This window comes from Astyanax mexicanus, chromosome 9 (genome assembly GCF_023375975.1).
Source record: "Astyanax mexicanus isolate ESR-SI-001 chromosome 9, AstMex3_surface, whole genome shotgun sequence".
Classification (NCBI taxonomy): domain Eukaryota; kingdom Metazoa; phylum Chordata; class Actinopteri; order Characiformes; family Acestrorhamphidae; genus Astyanax; species Astyanax mexicanus.
In genome coordinates, this window is record NC_064416.1 from 25,176,430 (window position 1) to 25,198,892 (window position 22,463).

The 22,463-nt window shown below is 37.0% G+C and overlaps 2 protein-coding genes and 1 non-coding gene across 3 annotated transcripts; all 3 read right to left on the bottom strand.

Annotated features, from left to right (window-relative positions):
- Nucleotides 1–4,953: 4,953 nt before the first annotated feature.
- syt19 (synaptotagmin XIX) lies at nucleotides 4,954–15,377 on the bottom strand. The gene is made up of 7 exons (XM_007256255.4): nucleotides 14,601–15,377; nucleotides 13,013–13,208; nucleotides 12,690–12,760; nucleotides 10,521–10,919; nucleotides 9,631–9,750; nucleotides 9,384–9,495; nucleotides 4,954–8,611 (listed from the first exon to the last, which is right to left on the bottom strand). The coding sequence occupies exons 2-7, from the start codon at nucleotides 13,185–13,187 to the stop codon at nucleotides 8,304–8,306; spliced, it is 1,185 nt and encodes a 394-aa protein (XP_007256317.3). The 5' UTR covers nucleotides 13,188–13,208; nucleotides 14,601–15,377; the 3' UTR covers nucleotides 4,954–8,303.
- A 1,048-nt stretch (nucleotides 15,378–16,425) lies between these two features.
- Nucleotides 16,426–22,036, bottom strand: si:dkey-12e7.4 (SDR family oxidoreductase). The gene is made up of 6 exons (XM_007256232.4): nucleotides 21,768–22,036; nucleotides 19,378–19,429; nucleotides 19,085–19,272; nucleotides 17,948–18,106; nucleotides 17,360–17,470; nucleotides 16,426–16,865 (listed from the first exon to the last, which is right to left on the bottom strand). The coding sequence occupies exons 1-6, from the start codon at nucleotides 21,912–21,914 to the stop codon at nucleotides 16,752–16,754; spliced, it is 771 nt and encodes a 256-aa protein (XP_007256294.3). The 5' UTR covers nucleotides 21,915–22,036; the 3' UTR covers nucleotides 16,426–16,751.
- On the bottom strand, nucleotides 21,012–21,130 carry LOC125804645 (5S ribosomal RNA). The gene has a single exon (XR_007440803.1). It is a non-coding gene; the product is annotated as a 5S ribosomal RNA (ribosomal RNA).
- Nucleotides 22,037–22,463: the final 427 nt, after the last annotated feature.

Consider the following 22,463-nt stretch of genomic DNA (forward strand, 5'->3'; position numbering starts at 1 on the left):
GTATTATCACTACACAAATAGTGAGTAGGAGTAATAAACACTGATAAAGATAGTGTTTGGAGACACTAGCTGATATCAGACAGATATTTCCCATAAAAGGTATTTAATCATCTCTGTGGATTAATGGAAAGAATGGTGGCGAGGTACAGTGTAACACACTGCAGCATTTTAACATTGTGTTTGCCTGCTGTGTGGTATTGAGTAATTCACTAATGTCCTGTCATTTAGTGCTATTCCCATTACTGATTAATCTTCTCATATCCCAGCTTACAGGCCTGGCCACTCCAGATCTCTCAGATAAGTAGCTTGGTTACTCGTGCACAGCTGAACACGTGCAGAGTGGCTGAGAAACCTCATTAAGTTTATGTCTTTATCAACCTATTTAAAGCAACTCATTCAGGGTTTTTACTACAGAAAACGGCTTTTAAAACAGAATTCCAGACCAAGTTAGCAAGTAAACAGGAAATGAGTACAATGTAGAGTAAAGGTCATTAGCAGAATAGTATATTCCTCATATCTTTTAAAAGGTTTTTTTATGTTTTATTTCACCCCCCTGGAGCTCTATCTTTAATAGAAATCAAGCTTTGAGCCTGTGTTAAACTGCTCTAGTTCACTTTTTTTTACTAAATCTCTCATTCAGCTCCACCAAAGTTTAATAGTGCTGGTGTCCCATGCCCTGAGCTGCAACAACAGAGACAACTATTACTCGATTTAATCTATGTTAAAAGGGAAAATGTTACATATGGTTGCTTTCAATGCATGTGATCGCTTCCTATATGTATGAATGTATTCGCACAATGTATTTGGATGTAATAGATAGAGGGCTGTTCCAAACAATACGTCTTATACATCATACATATACATGTCAATACACTTACACCCTTCATACATGTATTATGTAGCTATACATTGCTTAAAATCCTTAAAATATTAAATGTAATTAACCAGAAATCACCTGTGTGTGTTTAAATGATTTTAATAATCTATTAAGAGTTAAGATATAAAAGCTCTGTAGTTAAATATGTAAATGTAAGGCAGGATTATGACTGCAAGAAATAGATAAAAAAGGTTAGTAATAGTAGATATTTGTGGTGCTAATAAACTAATCATGACTACTAATGGATCAAGTTTGGGAGACTAAAACAAAAAAAAATAAAAATCATTTTTATGTATTTTGTATATATATTCTCAAAATGATTCTATCCCAAATGCATTTACAGGAGAGATACATGCAGGGTGATATAAGGTCCAGCAGATCCCAAAAAACACGCTTTGCCATTATTCTACATCACAAACTCCAGCTCAAAATGTTCACTGGTGGGTTTGGTTTCATATCAAAATGCACTCTGAATGACCTAGTTTATATCTAGTTTATATCAATGGTATGTACTGTACTTTTCATGATGTTAAGGTGCGTTTCTTGGTTTTTCTTTGGTTTTATTAGACCTTTTTGTATCTAATTATTTCGGAAGCTAATCCAAGAGAGGGATATTTTGTCTGTCATGACAGATTCTGTATACAGTTCCTGTATCTATCTGTAATGTAAATAACTCTGTCCCAGAAATGCACACATGGGCAGATTGATACGTTCATGCATTGTGTTATTCCAGCATTGCTGGATGATGATGAAAGCCCTATTTTGTGTAAAGTCATAAAGGACACTTAAATTTGATCATTTTCATTCTACTAATCTGCCTACAAATTGGATACAAATCCAATCTAGAACCACATACACATGATGAAAGGCAATGTTCAGACTGTCATCCCAAATACAATTTTGCCCTATTAAGGTTTTTCACTCTTTATGCTCTGGTAAATTAATACGTATTTTAATGCGATTTTGTGTGAACAGCAACTCATTAAAAACAGAGTTACAAAAGTGCAGAGAATTCAAGAAAATATCAAATGGTTTGTTGCTGGCTTCAACCTTGATATCACAGAAACCCATGTATCACAATTATGGTAAAACACCTGATTTAAGCAACTTTGTTCTGGTGATGTGAACGTAGCAATAGTGATGTCATTGCGTTTGTGAGAAACTATTAATGGTGGCTGAAACTAAGCCTGGGCAGCAACAGCCTTCTGCTCTAATCGCTCTGGTTTATAGCACAGTTCCTTTTATTCCTCTTACTGCAGTCCTGCTCCGCCACCGTCCAGTGATGAATAGCAGGTGATATAATTAAAGCCATAACTTTAGTTCAGAAGAGACACTTAGAGGATATTGCAAGTACAATGTTGCAGCAGCGTGAGCTAGATATCTAGAACGCTGCCAGAGAGAGAGAGACGGCTGCCAGGGAGCCGCTGTGGCCAGAGAAGTTTTTTCATTTTGTGTTTGATGGAGGAGGGGGAGGTGTTCTGGCAGATCCGTCAACTAAAGGGTGCCAAAAGGGAAGATCTGGAAGGATTTCAGCACAGCTAAATCACTTTAAGGATTCAAACACACACTCTCTCTTTCTCTCTCAACCACACACACACACACACAAACACACACACATAGATCACACAGGTGGTCAGGAAACAGGGAGGATTCTGAACATCATCTGGTCAACCCCAAGGCTTCACAGCAACTCTCATCACCACAGAGAGGAAGAGTGATCTGTCCTTTTTTATGTTTTGCTTTTGTATATCTCTTTCCTCCACCTTCAGCAGCGCTTTGCATTATATCCTTATGTTATTCTATGTTACCGTCAGTTACATAGAATAACAACTCAGACCAGCACATCATGTCCCAAGCTGTTAAGAAATAACATCACAGTAAAACATCCCATACATTCCTGTCAACACATCAAAGTCATATTACATAACCATAAGCTATACATCAAGAGATGGCACCAATCCAACATTCAGTTTTAGCCTTGGGCTCATTTTAGCAGACACAGCTGGATTAGATTACAGAAGGGGCTGAATTCACAAAAGCTTTCCTAAGAAAAATTTACTATTTTAATAAACATCAAGATATTTGAAAGAACGGTCCTCGTTCACCAACTGTCCTTAAGAAGAAATTTCTTCTTAAAACGCAAAAAAGCAGTTTTTATGAGGATTCTGGCATTCTGCAGTTTAAAAACTCATGAACTAGACATATACTTTTTGTTTGGACTTTTCTATTGACTTTTCAATTGAATTTCCCTTTTTAAAATATTTTTAAGAGGTTTCCACATTATCATGAACCACATTTAAATTTTTTTATTAATCAGTTAAAGCTGTGCAGTGAATAGTTAATCTTTTTTCTATATATAAAATTAAGAAAGTACTAGGCATCTAAGATGTTTTTCTTTCACCTGTATAAATCTACCCCCTGATTTTGTAACAAACTTAAAACTGTTATTTAAAAATCATCATGTAATAAATATTAAAATAAAAGTTTAAAAAGGGAATAAAGTAAATGCACTTGTCTAGCACATTTAAGGATTTTCGCTGTCTCCTTCCTAGTGATGTCACGCCGCAGTGTCCTGTCTGGATGAGATATTGGTGTTATATAAGCCAGTGTTTCAGCCTCTGTTGTTCCTGGGTCTGCAGTCTGAAGAGCTTTTAGAGTAATAGCTTGAGTTTGATTGGTTCCGGCCAGAGGAGCCTCTACGCATTTTGGAGCCAAGCTGTCCTAAGCAACTACCATCCTACTAATTAAAAGAGGCATTTGCTTCTATTCTGCATAACAATCAGAAATACAGTAGATACAAGTCTTTAAAAGTACTGGACTTCCCAAGGAGTATCAACCACTATTAAAACCACCACATTACTGAATTTTAGAAATGCAAACAAAGTCGTTCAGAGTGTTTTGATGTAAAATTATGTTTTGTAGAAATAGGTACTAACTTAAACACAGTGTAACAATACCTATTTCAGGATTCGCTCATGAATGAACACATTATTACAAATATCAGCGTATCTTGTATATTTTACACAGCTTCTTTAATGTGGGGTGGAGGGGTGTAATAAGAATATGAATATCAGGCTGTTTAAATTTACCTGAAAATTCCCTGCCCTTGCTGTCAGCATAGGATAAACTCCCCTTTTAAGAAAGTACCCTTTGAGATCAGTCAGATCACAAATGTTGTATTTTAAAGGAACTAAAGACACATGCTTCCTGTTCAGCAATTAATAATATTCATTTTACTTAATATTTCTTTTATTGTCTCCACATTTACCTAAGGTGTCCACAGTAATTAAAATAAACGTAAAAAATAAAACAATATTTTTAAAACAGAATAAAGTCACCATGAACAGTTCTAAATGTCTTGGTCAATCTAGGTTAACCATGTTTTCATTAAATCCCAGGTTTCACTAAAACAGTCCACCTTGTCGAGCAGCTTGCCATGACAGGAGGGTCAAATGCATGCATGTGAAAACAAGGTAATTATGCTGAGAAAATATGATTTCTGCATAGTCGTTGTTTTAAGATCTTGAGGGCCAAAAAGCACAGTATTTTGACAATGATGAATATATAATGTTGATGATGATAAAATGGTGGTAAATCTAAAAAACATTTTAAAAAGTTCTCTTAGGCCACTATTTTGCCGTATAATAAAATTGAATCAAGCACCCAGCACCGCACCCCCCATTTTTACCTCATCTGTACACAACAGCCGATTTGAGTAATCTGTAAATGATAATGCTCCCCCTGCTTCTGACTGCTTTACTTTATTTTACTTCACCTTGACTTCACATCTACATTTTTCTCACTCTCTCTTTTCTCTCGTATGCCCCAGACACACCCTCGTTTTCTTTCTTTCTTTCTCTCTTTTATGATCAACATATTTTATTAAATATATTTTTTATTATATTTATTTATATGATATAATATTTTTACTATATTATATGTGTTTTTTTCTGTAGTCTTCAGTCTGTTTTTTTAAGTATGCACCATATGAGAACAAAGGGAATATAATAAATTTCAACATTGGTGAATGATGAATGAGAGTTCTTTTATTGCTCATTATGATATCTGTCATGACATCAGACATCAGACATGCTGTGTTTACAAGGATTTGGACAGATTTTATTCATTAAAGTGACAGTCAGTAAGAAAAATGTCACTCCGCCACTCATCAGTTCCTAATCCTGGGCTACTTTGGTTTAACTGTGCATTAATAAGCAAACAAGGACTCTGCTGTTCTGATATCTCCATGTGTTCAGTAGCTCTTGTATCAGTATCATCAGCAGCCTTAGTGTTCCTCAATAATCAGCAAATCATGAGGTGCAGCTTGGCCAGAGAAAACACACTTTGGTCTCAATTAATGTCATTTATTACAATATTTTGTCCTCTTTTAGTTTAAAATAAACAACTCAAGTGATAGCGTTTTAATCCCAGACAATTTAAAGAGATGGGAAACTGGGAATCTTATGACTGGAGAAAACTGCTGGCTGATTTTGACATAATGGCCCCCAAGTGAACAGACTTGCCTATAAGGACTAGACAGGCAACACAAAATTACATAAAAACGTAAAAAGTATTTTTTAAAGTCATTGGATTGGAAGGCACCCTGTACACCAAAGGTATGAACATAAGCACTGAAATGGCAACACTTTAGATCTACTTTATTTACAGGGTAATATAGGTAAGATCAATATGGGAAGTGTACCCAAATAAGGTGCATGGCTGCCGAACAAGTGACATGCTGAAGTTAATCTGATAAGAAGGTATTCAAGACACACCCAACCCCTGGACTACGCACAGCGAATTGTAATTTTCCACTCAAAACTCAACATGGCACAATAACAGGCTTAGCCTGTGCCCAGGACAGTGGTCATGCAATCAATGTTTTTTTTAGGCCAGTGCAAGAATCTCTTTCCTTGCCAGCGACACCAGAGAGAGCCAGCCTGGTTACGTATCAGCAGAAACAAACAGAATGATTGCCACAGCCTTGTATAATACTATACTGCACTGTTATGAGCAAAGCAAAGGTATGAAGCAAAATGGAAAAAGGAAAAAAGGCAATAAGACCAAATATTTGAAATCATTATAAGATGACCTTATAAGATGGTCTTAAACTAGGTCAGCTGTTTTTCTATATTTCTACAAGATTAAAAATATCCTAAGAAGGCCATTTCGACAGTTGGCTTTTAATATGCATAGAATAAATCATTTCCCAGTCAACACACCCATGTGGGGCTTGTATCAAGGGTCCAACAGGGACCAGGGAAATTTTGCCCAAGGGTTCCATGTTTGCCCACATATGGATGTAAGGAATCGGGAAACAGAAGGGGTTAAACATGAGCCCCATAGAGTTGTACACTTTACACGCATGGGGCTTAGATGGCCCCCATTTGAGATGAAAGTGGGCTATAACAATGGGGAGAGCCCATTCGAGAGCCCTATATGGTCCCAGGAACAACACACGTATAACCCTCAGAACTAAGAACTCTTGCTCACTTGGAACCAATGTTCCACTAGTCCCACATAATCCTGTTGGATGGGTCACCACCTCATACTGTACATCATTCCAAGTAAGAAAATGCCCAAACCATTGGCATTCTGCAGCTCTCCTCTATATGGTGTCCTTAAGAGGCCTATGAAGTTGGAGACGTGGGAACGGCCTTCTCCATATCTGGTCAGCCTTGCTATTTTCCGATATGGGTCAGTCTTTATCAGTTATTTATTTCCCCTGAGTTTATTCTTAAGAGCCACAACTTTAGATCAAACAAGGATGTTACAACTAGGTGGCTCAGACTGAAGGTCTCCTTGCCACACCTAGGAATTACCATTAAGTTCCAACACTGTGCAGCGGAGCCCTCTGCTGTCTGAAACATTTAAAACAATCAGTGTTAAAGAAATGCATGAACACATTATTTGTGTGGAAATGTATGGCTTTGGGTAAACAGTGGTTTGACATTTTCTATTTCTTGCTTGACTGTTGCCAGTGTCTTATATAGCATTGGGAAAAGATTAGGTTTATAAATAAATTAAATTGAACAACATTAAAGGACAGTAACATTTAATTTAAATGAGACTTAAATTTAAACAGTGTAAAGTAAACATGGGGAAATGACATTATACCTTATTCTGTAGAACTTATTTTAAAGGGGACTACTCACATTTTATGTTTCATGTTTAAGCTCAAAATCATATCATAAATATAACAACACTGTCATAAAAATCTGAATGGACAAGTTTCTCTAGAACTGACCATTTATTAATGCATACATTTTGCATGTGCATGCCAAGGGGTAGGATGTCCTGATTCTGGTTAGGCTGAAGGGGTAGGGAAGGGAAGTTAAGTGTTAGGGCTACATGATCCTTCAAACAGAGACTTTTCAGAGGCACACTCAAAACAGAGGGGTACGAGAATCTCTGGCAAGTTAGTGGCGACAACAGTAACCCTCAGTTTTGAGGATTTTCTTTGTTAAAAGTTATGATAACCACTATTTTACCACTATTTTATAAAGTTTACAAATTAACCAAAAGTTTGGTTGCTGAACTGTAGCTCTCCGAAGAAGTATTGTCCCAATTCTTAGGAAGAAAATTTAACTCTGTTCCAAGGTGAAGGGTTACACTCGAAAACAAGGGGTAGGGGAAATAATATTGGGCCTAGGTTTGCCACTAGAATATATCCAGCATTATTAGCAGCCCCATTCACCTGACTACTTTCTTTTAATAAAGTATATATTTGGCATTGCAGGGGTCACAGGAACACTTTGATGGCATTAATTGGAATAGTGTGTTTCCTCTCCATTCAGGAATACTACTGCTTTTTAAAAGAATTTAAAAGAAAAAATCTTTTAAAAATGCTTTAAGTATTTACTTATGGTGTAAGCAACAGTACAATTTGTGTGTATGTCTCTCCAGCTTCAAATGTATGTGGCGTTAAATCCAGTGTGGAAAAAAATGTGTGGCTAGTGTGCCATCTTGTGGATCCAGACTGTATCTTGGAAAATGCAAAGAGCACTAAAATGGAAGCCTGAAATCATTATTTGCTCAATATCATGTGGATCAGAGCTGTATAAAAGTCAGTCATGTGTTTCCACAGTGCCTCCCATCTTCTCACATTCATCAATCCCTACATACAGAAAAAGAACACTCTTTTGCCTTGACTGCTAACAAATGCATTAGCAATGTGAATGTGCTGAATTATCACCATATTAATTTTATTGCACAATAACAAAAATATTGTTCATCATGTTTTGAGTGCGTAGTCATTTACAGCCGGGAGATCCATCTCAGGTGCAGAAGAACTGGTCCAAATCTGGTATTTGGCTGGTATGCTGAAATAAGTGTCCCCACATTGTGTTGGCTTAAGGGCTTCCAGCACCTGAATTTAAACCCTTTAACGCTTGGTTTATGATCCTTCAGCCTGGATAAGTTGTCTTTATAAGAAGAGTAAATGCCATTTGGCCACTGGCTGTCGAAGTGACCTCATCATGAGCTTCCAATGTTCATCCTCTATGTTTCTGCTCTTCCCTAAAGTGACCTGACCAATCAGGCGCTTGGAGGACTTCTTCCCAGGACGCATCTCATAGATGGACACCGTGATGGAGCACTCTCTGATCTGTGTGTCTGGCAGCACAAAGATCATGACCTCGTTGAAGACTGTCACATCCCACCGAACCTTCTCTGGTGTCCTCTGATGTCGAATTTTGCACTGGTTGCACAGGACACTGGTTCTGGCGTAGAGCACTGCAAAACAGAGACACCAAAAGACACCACAGTGTTGTGTGACTGGTTGCCCATGAACTAATTCAGCACCCTGAATCCTGGGTTACAGCTGGATAAGCCTTATTAAGTGTAATGGACTGTGTAGGTTCATGGCTATTGTCCAGAAGTAGTGCTTGGATTAATCAAATAAGTTGATTAATCAAATTACTGGTTTAACGCAATTGTCCAAATAGGATAATTGAGATTGTACATCTTTACATATAGAACCTGCCAAAGGGATTCTATTAAGAAACCTGTAAAAAAAGCTCTTTTATGGCCAGAGTGTGCCAGTGATTTATATATTTTGCACTGAAATATATATATATAAGTTATTTTATACCATGTTAAATAAAAAAGCTTTTTAATGGAGCTGCTTGCTTTTCATTTTTTATGTTTGATAGCTATAAATGGTGCTGTTATTTAATATGTATGCACATCTGCAAATAAAAAAAAACGGTGAATAACAACTGAACAACTGGATCAGTTCAGTCATTATTGAGAATTGCTCATTTATTTGAAGAATATAAATATTTATTTTCTTAGAATATCTATTATATAAAATAACCTATTCTGAAGGTTTTATGATGTAGAGTTGTATGCTAAAGTAAGTGACTGCTATAAAATCTATAGACTCTATGGAATCTATGGTCTATGCACCAAAGAAATCCTGATTTAACTGCTTTTCTAGAATCTGTATTAATGCCTTTGTGTTAGAAAAGCTGAGAGAAAAGTTGTTTAATCAGAAATAGCTTACCTCTCTCTGCCTTACTGGACCTGAAAATGGTCCTGGCCTTTAGAATTCCAACCTCCAGCCTCTGAGATGTCGGCATGTATTTCAGAGAGAGAAGGACCTCTCCAACAGCATCCTACAAATAAATGTAGAGATATGTGGGCTAAAATTCTTTGCATACTTTACAAATGATCTACTGTGTTGCAGCTTTATCACATCCTACATTTTCTTTTTCTTGCTCTTATTCTTTTTTCCAAGCAAAACAACTCACTTTCTTTGGATGTTGTAAGTCATCCATCATTTCCAAGGGGTACATGATGTTTAGACTGTTGAGAGGAGCACGGACTTCCCCAAGGATTCCATGTCTGGAGAACTTATCAAAATCTCTGACCTGAAAGTGAACAATTATTAGGACAATAGTAATTATTATTACTATTGTAGAAATACTACACATAGATCCATAATGTGTAATAATGAAATAATGATTAAAAAAGAAGCCGATTGGCGTTCAACTGTTGAGTTATAGTTTACATGCTATGAACAGGAAAACCAATACATCTATATGGCATAAAAACAACTTAAAGACCAAAATGTGAATTAAGAAATATTTTTTAAGATGAACTTGTCATTTATGTTTGAGGCAGGAAAATTATTTGTGAATGTGTAATGAGTTCACGCAGAACACACAGTTTACACTAGTTGTTTGAATAGATCCTGTGAGGGAACACAACCTATTTAAAACAGATCAGTTTGTCTGTCTGTAGCTCAACACTGTTAGCAGCGGACAGGTTTAACAACCAAATTCCTTTTTAAGAGCAGCCATGACCAATCAGAGCATGTGGATTCTGTCTAAACTGTGAGCATTGTTGCAGAGTAGAAAGTTAGAAATTTAAAACAATTATTTAGAGATATAAATCCTAAAACGCAAATTGATAATAATACAAATCTGACATTAATTGTTCTGCTTCAACAAAGATACATTAGTTGGTTTGTTAAAGTTTGCTATAGGTGCATACACTGCTGATGTCACATAAGTGTGACCTTAAAGGAGAACTATACAGTTTGGGGCATAATTTGGGACTAGTTAGAGAACTTGATTAGTAACCCTGATTTCAACTATAACCAATAATCTGATATTATGACCCCCAGCAAAACCCTCACCTCCATGCGGACAGTGACCCTGGACACGTCCTCCTCGGGTAGTATGCAGGAGAACTGATCCCCAAACATAGGATTACAGCTGTCCTTCACTAGCCGAGTCTGCCACTCCTGCAGCACGCAGCTCAGTCGCTGCTCATCATCCTCCTTGGAGGCCCACAGCAGACGCAGGCGAACGAAAGGGTCAGCACTGCGGCTGAACTCCCGCATCGCCAGGCCTCTGGCCTCCAGCACTGTCACTACCAGACGTGACTGAAGCTGATCATAGAAGAGCGAGAAGCGCAGCGTTCCCTGAACACGCTCCTCATCCAGCTCCCCCAGACTGTCCATGCTGCTCGCCAGGTCAGAGCTGCGGGACAGACAACGGCTCATCCGCTCCGCCTCATCATGGCGGCACTCCAACTAAGACATAACATGGAAATAAAGAACCTTAAATGTAAATCTCCTCTTATCTCACATTGACTTAATCAAACAAGACCCCACTGATGTCTGAAGTTTTAGCTGGAAGCTTGTACTGTACTTCTATATTTGTATTGGTTAGTTTTGCGCAAACTAAATAGTCAGACTTGTCTCAACCAGACCGGTTATTAGGGAATATATCTGTTGAACTTATTTATGTAGTTCATGGCTTTGTACAGCAGCATGCAATTATACTCGAGTATAATTCTGCACACTTTTTCTTTTTTTAAAACATACCTTATGTTATTTTTTCACAAAATGCATCAGGCTTGTTTAGATGGTTCTCTAAAAAGACACTCTCACAATGATTCATGGGTCGCTGGTTTGAATCTCGAATTTTGTTGCACTGTTTAAGCCATCATCCAAAATTAAAAAAAAAGTATTCTACTGCATGCTACTGCAGAGTATTCTACTGCAGACCTACCAAGACATGGATGTTCACCCAAACTGACAGATCGAGCAAGGAGAGCACTGGACAAAGAATCAGCCAGGAGGGCCATGGCCACACTGGCGATTAAAATTTGTAAACATTTGTATAATGTATATTTTTTTTTCACATCACAATGATGTGCTACTTTATGTTTGTCTATCCCTCAATATCTCAACATAATACATAAAAGTTTGTGGTTGTAAGGTGACAAGGTGAAAAAGTTCAAGGGGTATAAATATGTATGCAAGCCACTGTAGATATTTGGTCAGCACAGACATCTGTTAGCTGATGTATCAGAGCTGGGAAGAGCTGCCTATTGCATTGGTTGCCTAGCAATTCTGCATCAACAGTTTTTTAAGTTTCAGGGTGCCAGGCAGCTACGGATGCCTGTGCTGATCAAAATCACCATAGGGACCCACTCACCAGAGGGACCCAGTTGTGCTCCCTCTGAGTCCGGCTGCTGATTAATTCCCCATAAAACTGTGAACAGCTTTAAGCTATTATCCTACCATATTTGTACTACTGTTTTATATGGGTTTTGTTTATACTAGAACTGTTATCCCATCTTAATCACCCCCATTACTATTACACTATTGTCTTCTATCTTACGTCTATTTTTGTATTGTACATAAAGTGTCTCCCATTCTTTATATTATATATCTTATTTTCACCTAGATTACTATTGCACTGTTGTCTTCTGTCTCACGCATGTCTACTGTACCCTTGTTATTGTACATATAGTGTCTCCCATTCTTTTGTATTATATATCTAGTTTCTGTACTGCTGTATTTTTTGGGAAGGAGAGTAACGTAATTTCAATTCTCTGTATGTCCTGTACATATGCATTATTGACAATAAAACTACTTGACTTGACTTGACTGGTGGCAAGCAGCATCAAAATTCTGGATTTGAATCAGGAACCTTTGGATCATAGTAACAGCCTTTTTTTATGTTCCATTATGCATCACCATGACTGAATGGTCATATGAATGGATATATGTGCCATGAAACCTAAATTACTGCTCCAGGGATCATGTACACAGTTTCTGTGTTCTACCTCAAGCTATGAAACACCCACTTCCAAACTAAACACTGCATGTTTAATCTAAGTCAGAGGGCGGATGCACACGAAGGGCCAGAGACATACTAACTGTGTGCCTAAGAATAGGATTATGTATTTACACAGTAAAAGAACTGCTGTAGAATGAATGCTCTACTCTGGAAAGAGGAATGTTCAATGATAGAAGTCACTCAGGCTGCATTTAATAAGACACAAGTCTCACCTGGTAGTGGGGAGCTGGGGAGTTGTTTTGAAGGTTTTCATAAGACTGTCCATCTAATACTGGAGAAATAACTGCAACGAAATGTAAAAATATTACTATCCTGCAATAACAGTTTGTGTGGTAATATACAATCAAATGCAGATTTACGTTATTTAATTTTTTCTCCAGGCAGGGATTAAGCCTAGTCTTGAATTAAACAGCATTATGAAGAGATTTTCCACTGAAAGGAAAATATCATCTACGACTAGTGTTAATCCCTGTTTTGGATTATTGTGGACTATTGTGTTTTGTTTAATTGACAAATGAATTGTGTTTAAACTTACCATCATTATCAGGAGTGGGTGGCTGTGTGCAGTATCTACAAAGCTGCCATAACAGAATACAGAGGGCCACGAAGAGAAGAGTGACAGAAATCCCTAAAATACTGAACTTCACCTCCCGTGAAAGAGGTATACGGATGTCCCAGAATGAGTTCTCTAAAGGAGCTGGGAAAGACATGTTCCCCTGCCATTTACAGCCCTGTAGAGAAAGAAGTCAATGGTGTCTGTTAGATTAACTGATTGTCTATTGCTTGTTATTCAAATTACAGACAGTAATATAGAGTGCATGGCTGGCACTTTTGTGATAAGGGCACTTCTCAACTTTACTGCAATATGAATGTATATATGGAAATCTGCTACTAATACTTAATAGAAAATATAAGAAAACATCACCAATTTTTGCTGTCCATTTGAGATTTCTAGTTTTGTGGAGGTTTCTTAAAAGTTAAGCTATTAAGTCATTATTGTAAGATAATTTCAGATAATATTAAGACACTTTCTTGACATTTTATGAAGATTTTTTATTATTTTAATATTATGGATTATTTTGAGATACTAAGTAATTTTGAGGTAATAAGTCTTTTTGACAGACTATCAAATGAAACAGAACATCTCATTATGAGACAGAACATCTCTTTATGTTTGAGATACTATCTTCTTTCTTCTTTTATGAGAGATATTTTGAGATATTACCTTCTTATTTTAAGATGATAATCTTAATATCATTTATATAAATCACTTTTTTAGGATACTCTTTCAAATCTCATTATTTTTAGATAATTGTTTTGAGATACTAAATACTTCTGATATCTTAATTCATTGTTTTGAGATACTTTCTCAGTATTTTAAGATGATTTCTCAATATTTTGAGATATTAAGTAATTATTCTGAGATTAGTCAGTATTTTGAGATGCTATTTCACTTTGCAAGGATGGCATTCACACCTGAGCCAGGTCATTTATAGCCATCAATTGATGTATGTGTCTAGATTTGAAGAAAATGAAGAAGAATTCTACATTTTCCAGATTTTTTTGCAGATTTTTTTTCTAACTGTAATGTGAAAAGAGAGAAAAAGAATTTCTACAACATCAAAAATGTGTCTTTTTAATATGTGTAAAGAAATAATAAAATAGCAGTCAATCTTAAACCTTTGGGTACTACTTTGCCCTGCAACACCTTACATCTACCTCTCCATCATGAATGTGTTAAAATAGACATTAAAGGACATTAAAGGCCAAACCTGCATACACATTTTGTGAGGTAACTTTAGACCAAAAGCCATGAGACACATAGTTCCAGACATATGGTTCCTAACACCAAACTACTCTCAATGAATTTCTGTATATCTTAAATTATTATTTGTGCTGAAATAATAGAAAATAAATAAAAAAATGTGGAATTCCTTTTTAACAACCAGAACATTTCCTAAACATGACCAGATAAATCCAACAAGCAACACAAGATCCCCATTCATTACTATGTAACTTTACTTCTGACAGTTACAGAACCATTGGACTCACTAAACATGTTCTTCCTTTTACCTTCCTGATGAAAACAGACTAAACAGAAGAAAATGAAAGATCAACCTCACCTCTTTCTAGGAATTTGGACGTTATGCTGGTTATCGATTGTAAAACCATAGTAGCTTTAGTCCGTGTCCATCTTTAGACTTCAGCTTACTGAAGACATCAGCTGACAGACGATCAGTAAACACCCGTGAAAACCAGTCAGGGCACTTTCTTATTCAGTGTCTCCATCTCTTATTCATAACAAAACTCAGAAGATGTTTGTATGAGCGGACGAGGCACCTTTCTGAAACGACTTTAACTAGAAGTGACTCTTCTTTACAACCTGACTGCTCAGCCTTTGCAAATGCCGCTTTATCACAACACAATATTCAAATTGCTAGCTCTCGAGATTACTGATTAGAGAAGCTTATAGAACTCATTCAGCTGCTCTTTACCCTTACACTGAACCTAGACAACATGCTCATGTGGGGCTCACAAGGGTGGAACGTGGGCTGGGTGGGTTCCAGGTGGGCTCCATGTGGTCCATGGGTTTGCTCAAGTGGAAATTTTACTGGGAAAGTACAAGTTCCTTGAGAAACCTTTAGGGCCTTCTCATTTTGAAACAGTTGAGAAAAACCTTAAGATGCTTCAGGAAAAGGTTTTAGAAGAACATGTTTTGAATTGAAGAACCTTTTAAATTTCCTCAAAGATCTAGTCATTTTAATAATTTAGGCCCCATGTGTAGTGTACAACCCAGATAAGGTCCATGTTTAACCCCTCCTGGTCCCATTACTGACCCTGACAGGAACATGCAACTTTCTTTTGTCACCTCTTTACCTTTTCTAAACACTGACTGCTACACTCAAAGAAGTATATACAGTACCAAGCAAATGTTTGGATACATCTTAATTTCAGTGGATTTTTCGTTATTTTTAAATTGTCATCTAACCTCTGTAAAAAAAAATCTGGAATTATAAAGTAAACAAAAAAGTGTTAAATAGAGATTGTATACGTTTCACATATTATAAACTGTCTAGGTGACATCTTTATATTTTCTTAGTGAGCTTTATGAGGTAGAGTCACCTGGAATGGCTCTCAGTTAACAGCTGTGCTGAACTTCATAGCTGTGCTATGATGAAACTGGCTCCAAATAAGACCATCCCAGGAAAGGAAGAGCAAGATGCACAGAGTTTATCATAGTTACAAGCCTCAGAAAGTGCAAGTTAACAGCACCGCAGAATTATTTAAGTTACTATGATTCTTCATGTGTTTCTTCATAGTCAGGATGACTTTAGCATTAATTTACAATTTAGGCAAAATAAAAACATTAAATAAGAATGTATGTCCAAACTTTTGACTGGTACTGTGCATAGCAAAAATAATGAAAGTACAAAATAGAAACTGCTGTGTTTTTCTATTTTTTTGGTTCATCACCACAATATTTAAGTTTACAGGAAAAAGAAAAACATTCATTATGTTCCCAATGAGATATACAGTTTGTGTGGCAATAATGATATTTTCACATTAAAAATATCTATTGAAAAATAATAACTGACAATAAATTAGTAAGAAACCCCCTTTGTATAGTGCTGGGCTTTTGAGTTGTACTGTACATGTGAACAGTAGACCGGGAAATGGGCTGGAGATGAACATAAGGAAGCGTCTTGTTGATTTTAGGTTTGTTTGCTGGTGAAAATGTGTGCAATGACAATGATGTTCAGTTTAATCACCATATGCAAAGCAACAGTAAATGTTTGTCATATCAAAGTGTATTTAATAATATTAACTCTATTTATAGAACACTGTACTTTTCACATCACACTGAAGCATTCATAAGAAACAAGATCCCAGTCTATAAGAACACCCACAGTCTGCTCTTCTTATATTTAACAAAACAATACACTGACGTGGCTTTTATACACAATTTAATCAGATTAGTGAAAGTTATGCATAGCTTTAAAAGTCATGTTCTTAACACTGTAAGATAATAGGATATTGTTTTCATACTCCATCACCCTAATAACTGATCATAAGAATAAAGTGCTGCCGACAAGTAACACTAACAATGACGGTTTTAGTGAAAAACATAAAGCAGTGTAACTAATAAATAACAAAAACTGTATTTCTTTAAGCTTGATATTATTTTATTGATAATAAAATAATTGATAATTATCTTAATAGTTTATCAGTATTTTTGATAATATTTTATATTGCTAATCCTTGGCAGCATCACATCACCAGGGCAAAGGTTCACCGGTGTAATGCAGAAATGAGCCGTGATCCTTCTCTGTTAATCCACCAATCACATCCAAGACAGAGGAGATACTTTCTTCTGTGCTGAGTGGTGCCTGTAGAAGAAACAATCAATTAAGAATACTTGCATTTAATGCATTTCTTGCATTATTGTCTTTGAACATTACAGTTATGTGAATTATGATTTATGAATGGGACGTTCCATTTCTCCAAAACTGTGTGGCGATGTAACCTTCCTTGATCCTCAGAATAATGTGAGACCGGGAACACAACATAAAATTCAGTGCAGTGGATGGCAATGACCGTGGTATTGATCACATGAATAACGATGTAGAAACTCTGCTAAAAACTAATGTATTGAATGATGAACATTAAATTATTCAAATTATTATGCTTTTTGTTCCTAAGCAATTAAGATTACCCAAGAAATAACACACAATGCCAGCAAGAACAATACAAGGCTTCTGTAGTGGCTATTAAACATGTGTGAACAATAAGGCAACACATGTCTGTAGATGACTATCTACAGTATGTCACAAACAGCTTTGTACACTCACTGACCGCACTGAGAAGTGTACGTATGGCTTACCTGCTGCCCACCCATATCAGTGCGCACCCAGCCAGGGTGGATGGCCATGCAGAGGATTCCATCTGCCTCCAGGTCCACCGCCATACATCTAGTGATCATGTTCAGCGCACTCTGTTACATGAGCCCAAAGAAACAACTTGTTAACTTTTAACGTTTCCCAAATATAAAAAGTGGAGTAGTTTATATCATGTCTTCAGACCACCAGTGGGTCGTGAAGCCCATCCTCAGAGGGAGGCAGTAATCTATTTTGAGCCAGTAACTGCACCAAGTTTACATGGGAAGATGTTTTTAGTATTTGTAAAAATAGACAGATCAATTTAGTTTAAACTGTAAATCTCATATAAACATTCATAAACACACAAATGACTCAAGCCATCCGATTTACACAATCAAGGCAACAGATATGGATAAGTTGCATAGACGAAAAAACAATGGGCTATTATGATTTCTAGTTATGACCAGGTGGGTTGTGAGGTGGAAAAGGTTGAGAATATCTGGTCTATACAGTTCTTGGATCCTCTTTATGAATTATTAAAAAACGCTATTTATTAGTTGAATGTGAAATGTCAGGAGCTGAGGCACTCATACCTTTGATGTTCTGTATGGGTACCATTTGAAGTTGTTGGCACCTTCACCCCAGTTTAGCTCCACTGAGCCCAGGAGAGAGGTCATGTTGATGACTGCTGCTCTGTGAATGCCCATGCCAGTCTCTCTGGCTGCTGCCCGCTTTAACATTGGAAGCATAGCCTGACAGACAACACAAAGCATCAAATCAGTCAGAACCCAGTTAATTTAGCCCACAGCATCATAGAGTTAACGATCATTTAAACTCTTAGTAAGCTGTTCAGGATAATGCTCATTATACTGTTTTAGAATCCCTATTGTGCTAAGTGACTGTAGCAGTATAGTACAAGTCCAGGTTCAGCCAAGAAAAAGCATTGTCAAAGTGTTGTCAAAATGAAGGGCAGTAGTTTTCATATAGCTGCTACAACATGTGAGACAACAACTGTGGCTTTAAAAATAAAAAAACTCCCAGAGGAAAAAAAAAATTAAAAAGTAGATCTCCTTATTATCTCTGTTGTTTCTCCTAGACAATAATGAGATTCGATAGAAAGACAAAGGAGACTTTAGCATGTATACATGCTAAATGAAGTCTCACACTTTGTTTAGATTTGCCACAATAATAGCACACTTATTGACGAAACATAGGAGTCTTAAAATAAACTCAACTATTTTTCATCCAAGTGCCCTTGTAATTTTAATGCTGCAATACAATACGTATTGTGTTCTAAAACATTTGCTACTGATTTTTTTTTCTTTTTTAACAGGCATGTAGTAAGTGGTAGAAATGATACCAACTTGTTAGGTATTATTTCTGCAATATGATTTTTTTACTATGCAACATTATTTATGTTTAAGAAACAATGCGATGATTAAACTGAATGTGTTTAATTAGAGTTACAAAGCTATAGTTCTTCATTTTTTAACGATTTTGCAGATTATAATGTTGTGGGTTTAATAACAGGGTTTGGTGGGGATGCCGAATCTCATATGCGTCTAAAACCAAATTCTCAGTATTAACTCCTTTAACCTCTTTATTAAGCTATTTTTCTTTAACAGTTTTAGACAAACATCTGTTATAAAGTTGTTCTCTAAATAAACCCAGTTTATAGTGGAAATCACAAATTAACATTTACCACATGTTTAATAATAACAATATCAAACCTTGGTGATCATGAGGGGAGCTACAGAATTAGTATGGAAGTTCTCCAGCATCTTCTCGGCCGTTACAGTCTCAAAATTAGCGATAACATTGATTCCTGCATTGTTGATGAGGCAACAGAGCCCATCCTCCTGCACAATCTGATCCACCTCCACAGCAGCCTTCGCTATGCTCTCTTCACTGACGACATCTACACAGGTGGAGGTGAGTGAGGTTTATAGCAGCATTTGATTACAGTAAAAATAAAAACTTTAAAAGTTTAAATGGAAATCTTAAGAACTTTTTAATAACTTACCAAGGGGGATAATGTGTATATTGGAATGCTTTTCTGCAAGGCTCTGTAATTCCTGTTAAAAAATAGTAAAACAATGTTAAACATATATTTCACGATGAAGCTATTGTAAAAGTAGAATGAAAAAAGCACAAAGAAATATCTCAAATCTTCGTAAACAGATTTTAAATACACAGAGACCTTTAATTTACAAAATTAACAAAGGCCACTATTACAAACAACAGAGAGTGAAATAATAGCTAGGTATGATGTAAAATTATTTAGTGAAATGTTTAGTTAAACAGAACTTTATTTATAAAGGATGATAAAAGTGGCAAATGAAGAATAATTCATAATTTGACTTATGTGGTCAACAGTGCTCCACTATTCTCTTGCTCTTGAAACTTCTTAGCAATAACTTAATATGTAAGATAACTTCATATGTAAAATGACCTATTAGATAAGTGGGATTAGGATAAGGTGAATTTTCTTTCAAACATAAAAATGAAAAATAGAATGGAACTTTGAAACGGCTGTACGCATAATATGGACAGACTTTGTTCTAACTGAAAAATAGTTGAGTATTGTAGAGCTTATGACACGTGGCTGTACGATGCCATCTAGTGGCCATCCTAATTTCCTACACTGACCTTTTCTGTCTCGTTTCCCTTAAAGCTTTTTCACTCAAATAAACCTTTATTACAACACGAATGTGTCAACTCAATCTTTTAATCTTTAAATACTTAAAACATAGACCTCATTATACATCTTATATTAACCAAGAATAAAGAAAATTATAATAATAAATACAACTTTTATTTAAGTTATACTGGTTGCGGGATTCAGTTAGGCTGAAACGCATCTGCAATTAGTTTGGTGGAACAGGAATGTTCTGAAATAAACATTTGAAACCAGATTAAACATTATCTGAATTAAAAGCCTGGAGTTTAGTAATGCGGGCTCTATGGCGAAAGTGCATTTTACCGTGCCTTAACTAGAGCCGGTTAATGGAGAGCCCACCCACTTTAAAAAATGACTGCAGAACACTAGAGGGAGCCCGAGAGTCAGTCCTAAATTAATGGGGGGGAATAGAGCTAATCGCTAGAATTTCAGATTAAAAATAGTAACTAAGGGCGTCAAGTGGTCCAGCGGTCTAAAGCGCTGCCACTATGAGCAGGAGGTCGCCGGTTCGAACCCCAGCTCATGCAGCTTTGCCATCAAGCTGCCGGCGTTAGAGGGAGCAAAATTGGCCCTGCTCCCTCTGGGTGGGTAGATGGCGCTCTTTCCCCACATCACTCCAAGTGCAGCACAGAGCTGATGTACCAGAGCCGAGCCGCTGTGCTTTCCTCCAAGCGCGCTGGCTGCTCGGCAATGCTGCATCAGCAGCAGCTCGAAAAGAAGCGGTGGCTGACTTCACATGTATCGGAGGAAGCATGTGTTAGTCTTCTCCCTCCTGATGTGTTGAGGTATCACTACTTTGCTAACAAAAAAATCACAAATAAAGAATCTGCTCCATAGATTTTTAAAGTACTTTAGTATTTATTGTGAACATAGTTTACAGTGATCCTTTTATTTTAAAGAGTGAACACTTTCAAAGATTGGTGAAATTATAGCTTGAAGAAAGTAGCAGGGAGTATAAAATAAAGAGAGGATGGAAAAGCTTACAGCACCTGGTATTCCCAGGCGGTTTCCCATCCAAGTACTAACCAGGCCCGACCCTGCTTAGCTTCCGAGATCAGACGAGATCGGGCGTTCTCAGGGTGGTGTGGCCGTAAGCTAACATACAGCTCCTATCCAGCCTCTTTATAACACACTCACAGTCTTTCAAATCAATATTTTGTAATCATCTCCCTCTTGATTATATTCCAGAGGTTTTCAACTTGGTAAATTCAAAGAAACTCGTCATTTTTAAGTGGTCTATTTCTATAGTTTTCATTCAGCTACTTCTATAAGAACGGCATATAGCTTCTCTTGGTTTAGCCTAATAGGCAGGACTAACTACAATAGCTCCTGTTGTCAATTGGCTTAATAAAAAGTGAACGACAACGAAAGTCTAGTATCTGATTGGCTGCAGTCGAAAATGATTGACATACGCTCCACCCTTTATACACGCCCACTGGATCTCCGGGCTGCTGCAGACATAAACCACGTGTTATGACTGGAGAGCGCCTCTAGTGTCTGAGGAACCCGGATGGATCACATGCTGAAGTGTGTGTTCTCCTCTCTATACAATGTGTGTGTGTTTGTATAAAAAGGTCAGCCCTGAAACAGGCCTCGCCCACTACAGTAAATGTGTGAAGACAGCAGTGTGGAGAGAAGACGATTATCTTCACTTTTATAAACTACAGTATGACCTGTATAAACTACAGTATGACAGAGCGCTCAGTCTGTGCAGCTGTTTATTTATTTTTTACCTTGGCGGTGGCCGGAGTCCTTGCCGTGGCGATGATCTTCCCTGGACAAAAGCTTCCACTCACTAAGCTCTCTACTATCTGTAGACCGAGCCCCCGGTTAGCTCCAGTTATCAGCACACTCCTGCAGCTCTTAAACGCGCTACTCATGGTGGCAACTCAGCTCCGGCAAGCTCTACAGCAATAAGAGGGTGTCTGTCTGTCCGTACTGACAGCACCTCCGGTCTGTCTGTCTCTAACCCCGAGTGTCACATGATAGGATAATTAGCTACAGAGCTCCCTAACCTAAAGAGGATCTGCACAAAGCGAGGACTGCTCTCTACTGACTGTGCTGTATCTGCTATACAGGCATATCTATGCATTAAACTATGATGTACATTCACTTTGCTTTAATCCACTTAAAAAATAATCATAAATATTAAGTGACTCAAGTACTGCAAGTAGTTTATTCTAAAATTTAACTGAAAGTAAAAGTACAGTACAGCAGAGCAAAAGGCAGGAAGTGAGCAGTGTGTCTTCTTATAAGATCTGCTTGATTGCTTGATTCACTCAATGATGAGCTTCATCAAACCCGATGACTGCTCTGACTTTAGTGATAATGTAGTTTTAGAATGATCTGTAATATTTTTATAATTGAAACAAGAAACAATGCAGCATCTAAAAATGTATCAGAGTAAAAGTAAAAACGTATTAAAATAT

Excerpts from the sequence above, each read along its gene's own strand:
- syt19 (XM_007256255.4), bottom strand. The coding sequence starts at position 13,187 with ATGTCTTTCCCAGCTCCTTTAGAGAACTCATTCTGGGACATCCGTATA. Across the intron at positions 12,761-13,012 it reads ACCCACTCCTGATAATGATG|TTATTTCTCCAGTATTAGAT; the intron begins GTAAGTTTAAAC and ends ATTTCGTTGCAG. Across the intron at positions 9,496-9,630 it reads ACTTACAACATCCAAAGAAA|GATGCTGTTGGAGAGGTCCT; the intron begins GTGAGTTGTTTT and ends ATTTATTTGTAG.
- si:dkey-12e7.4 (XM_007256232.4), bottom strand. The coding sequence starts at position 21,914 with ATGAGTAGCGCGTTTAAGAGCTGCAGGAGTGTGCTGATAACTGGAGCT. Across the intron at positions 18,107-19,084 it reads CTCCCCTCATGATCACCAAG|GCTATGCTTCCAATGTTAAA; the intron begins GTTTGATATTGT and ends GTTGTCTGTCAG. Across the intron at positions 17,471-17,947 it reads ACCCATACAGAACATCAAAG|AGTGCGCTGAACATGATCAC; the intron begins GTATGAGTGCCT and ends CTCATGTAACAG.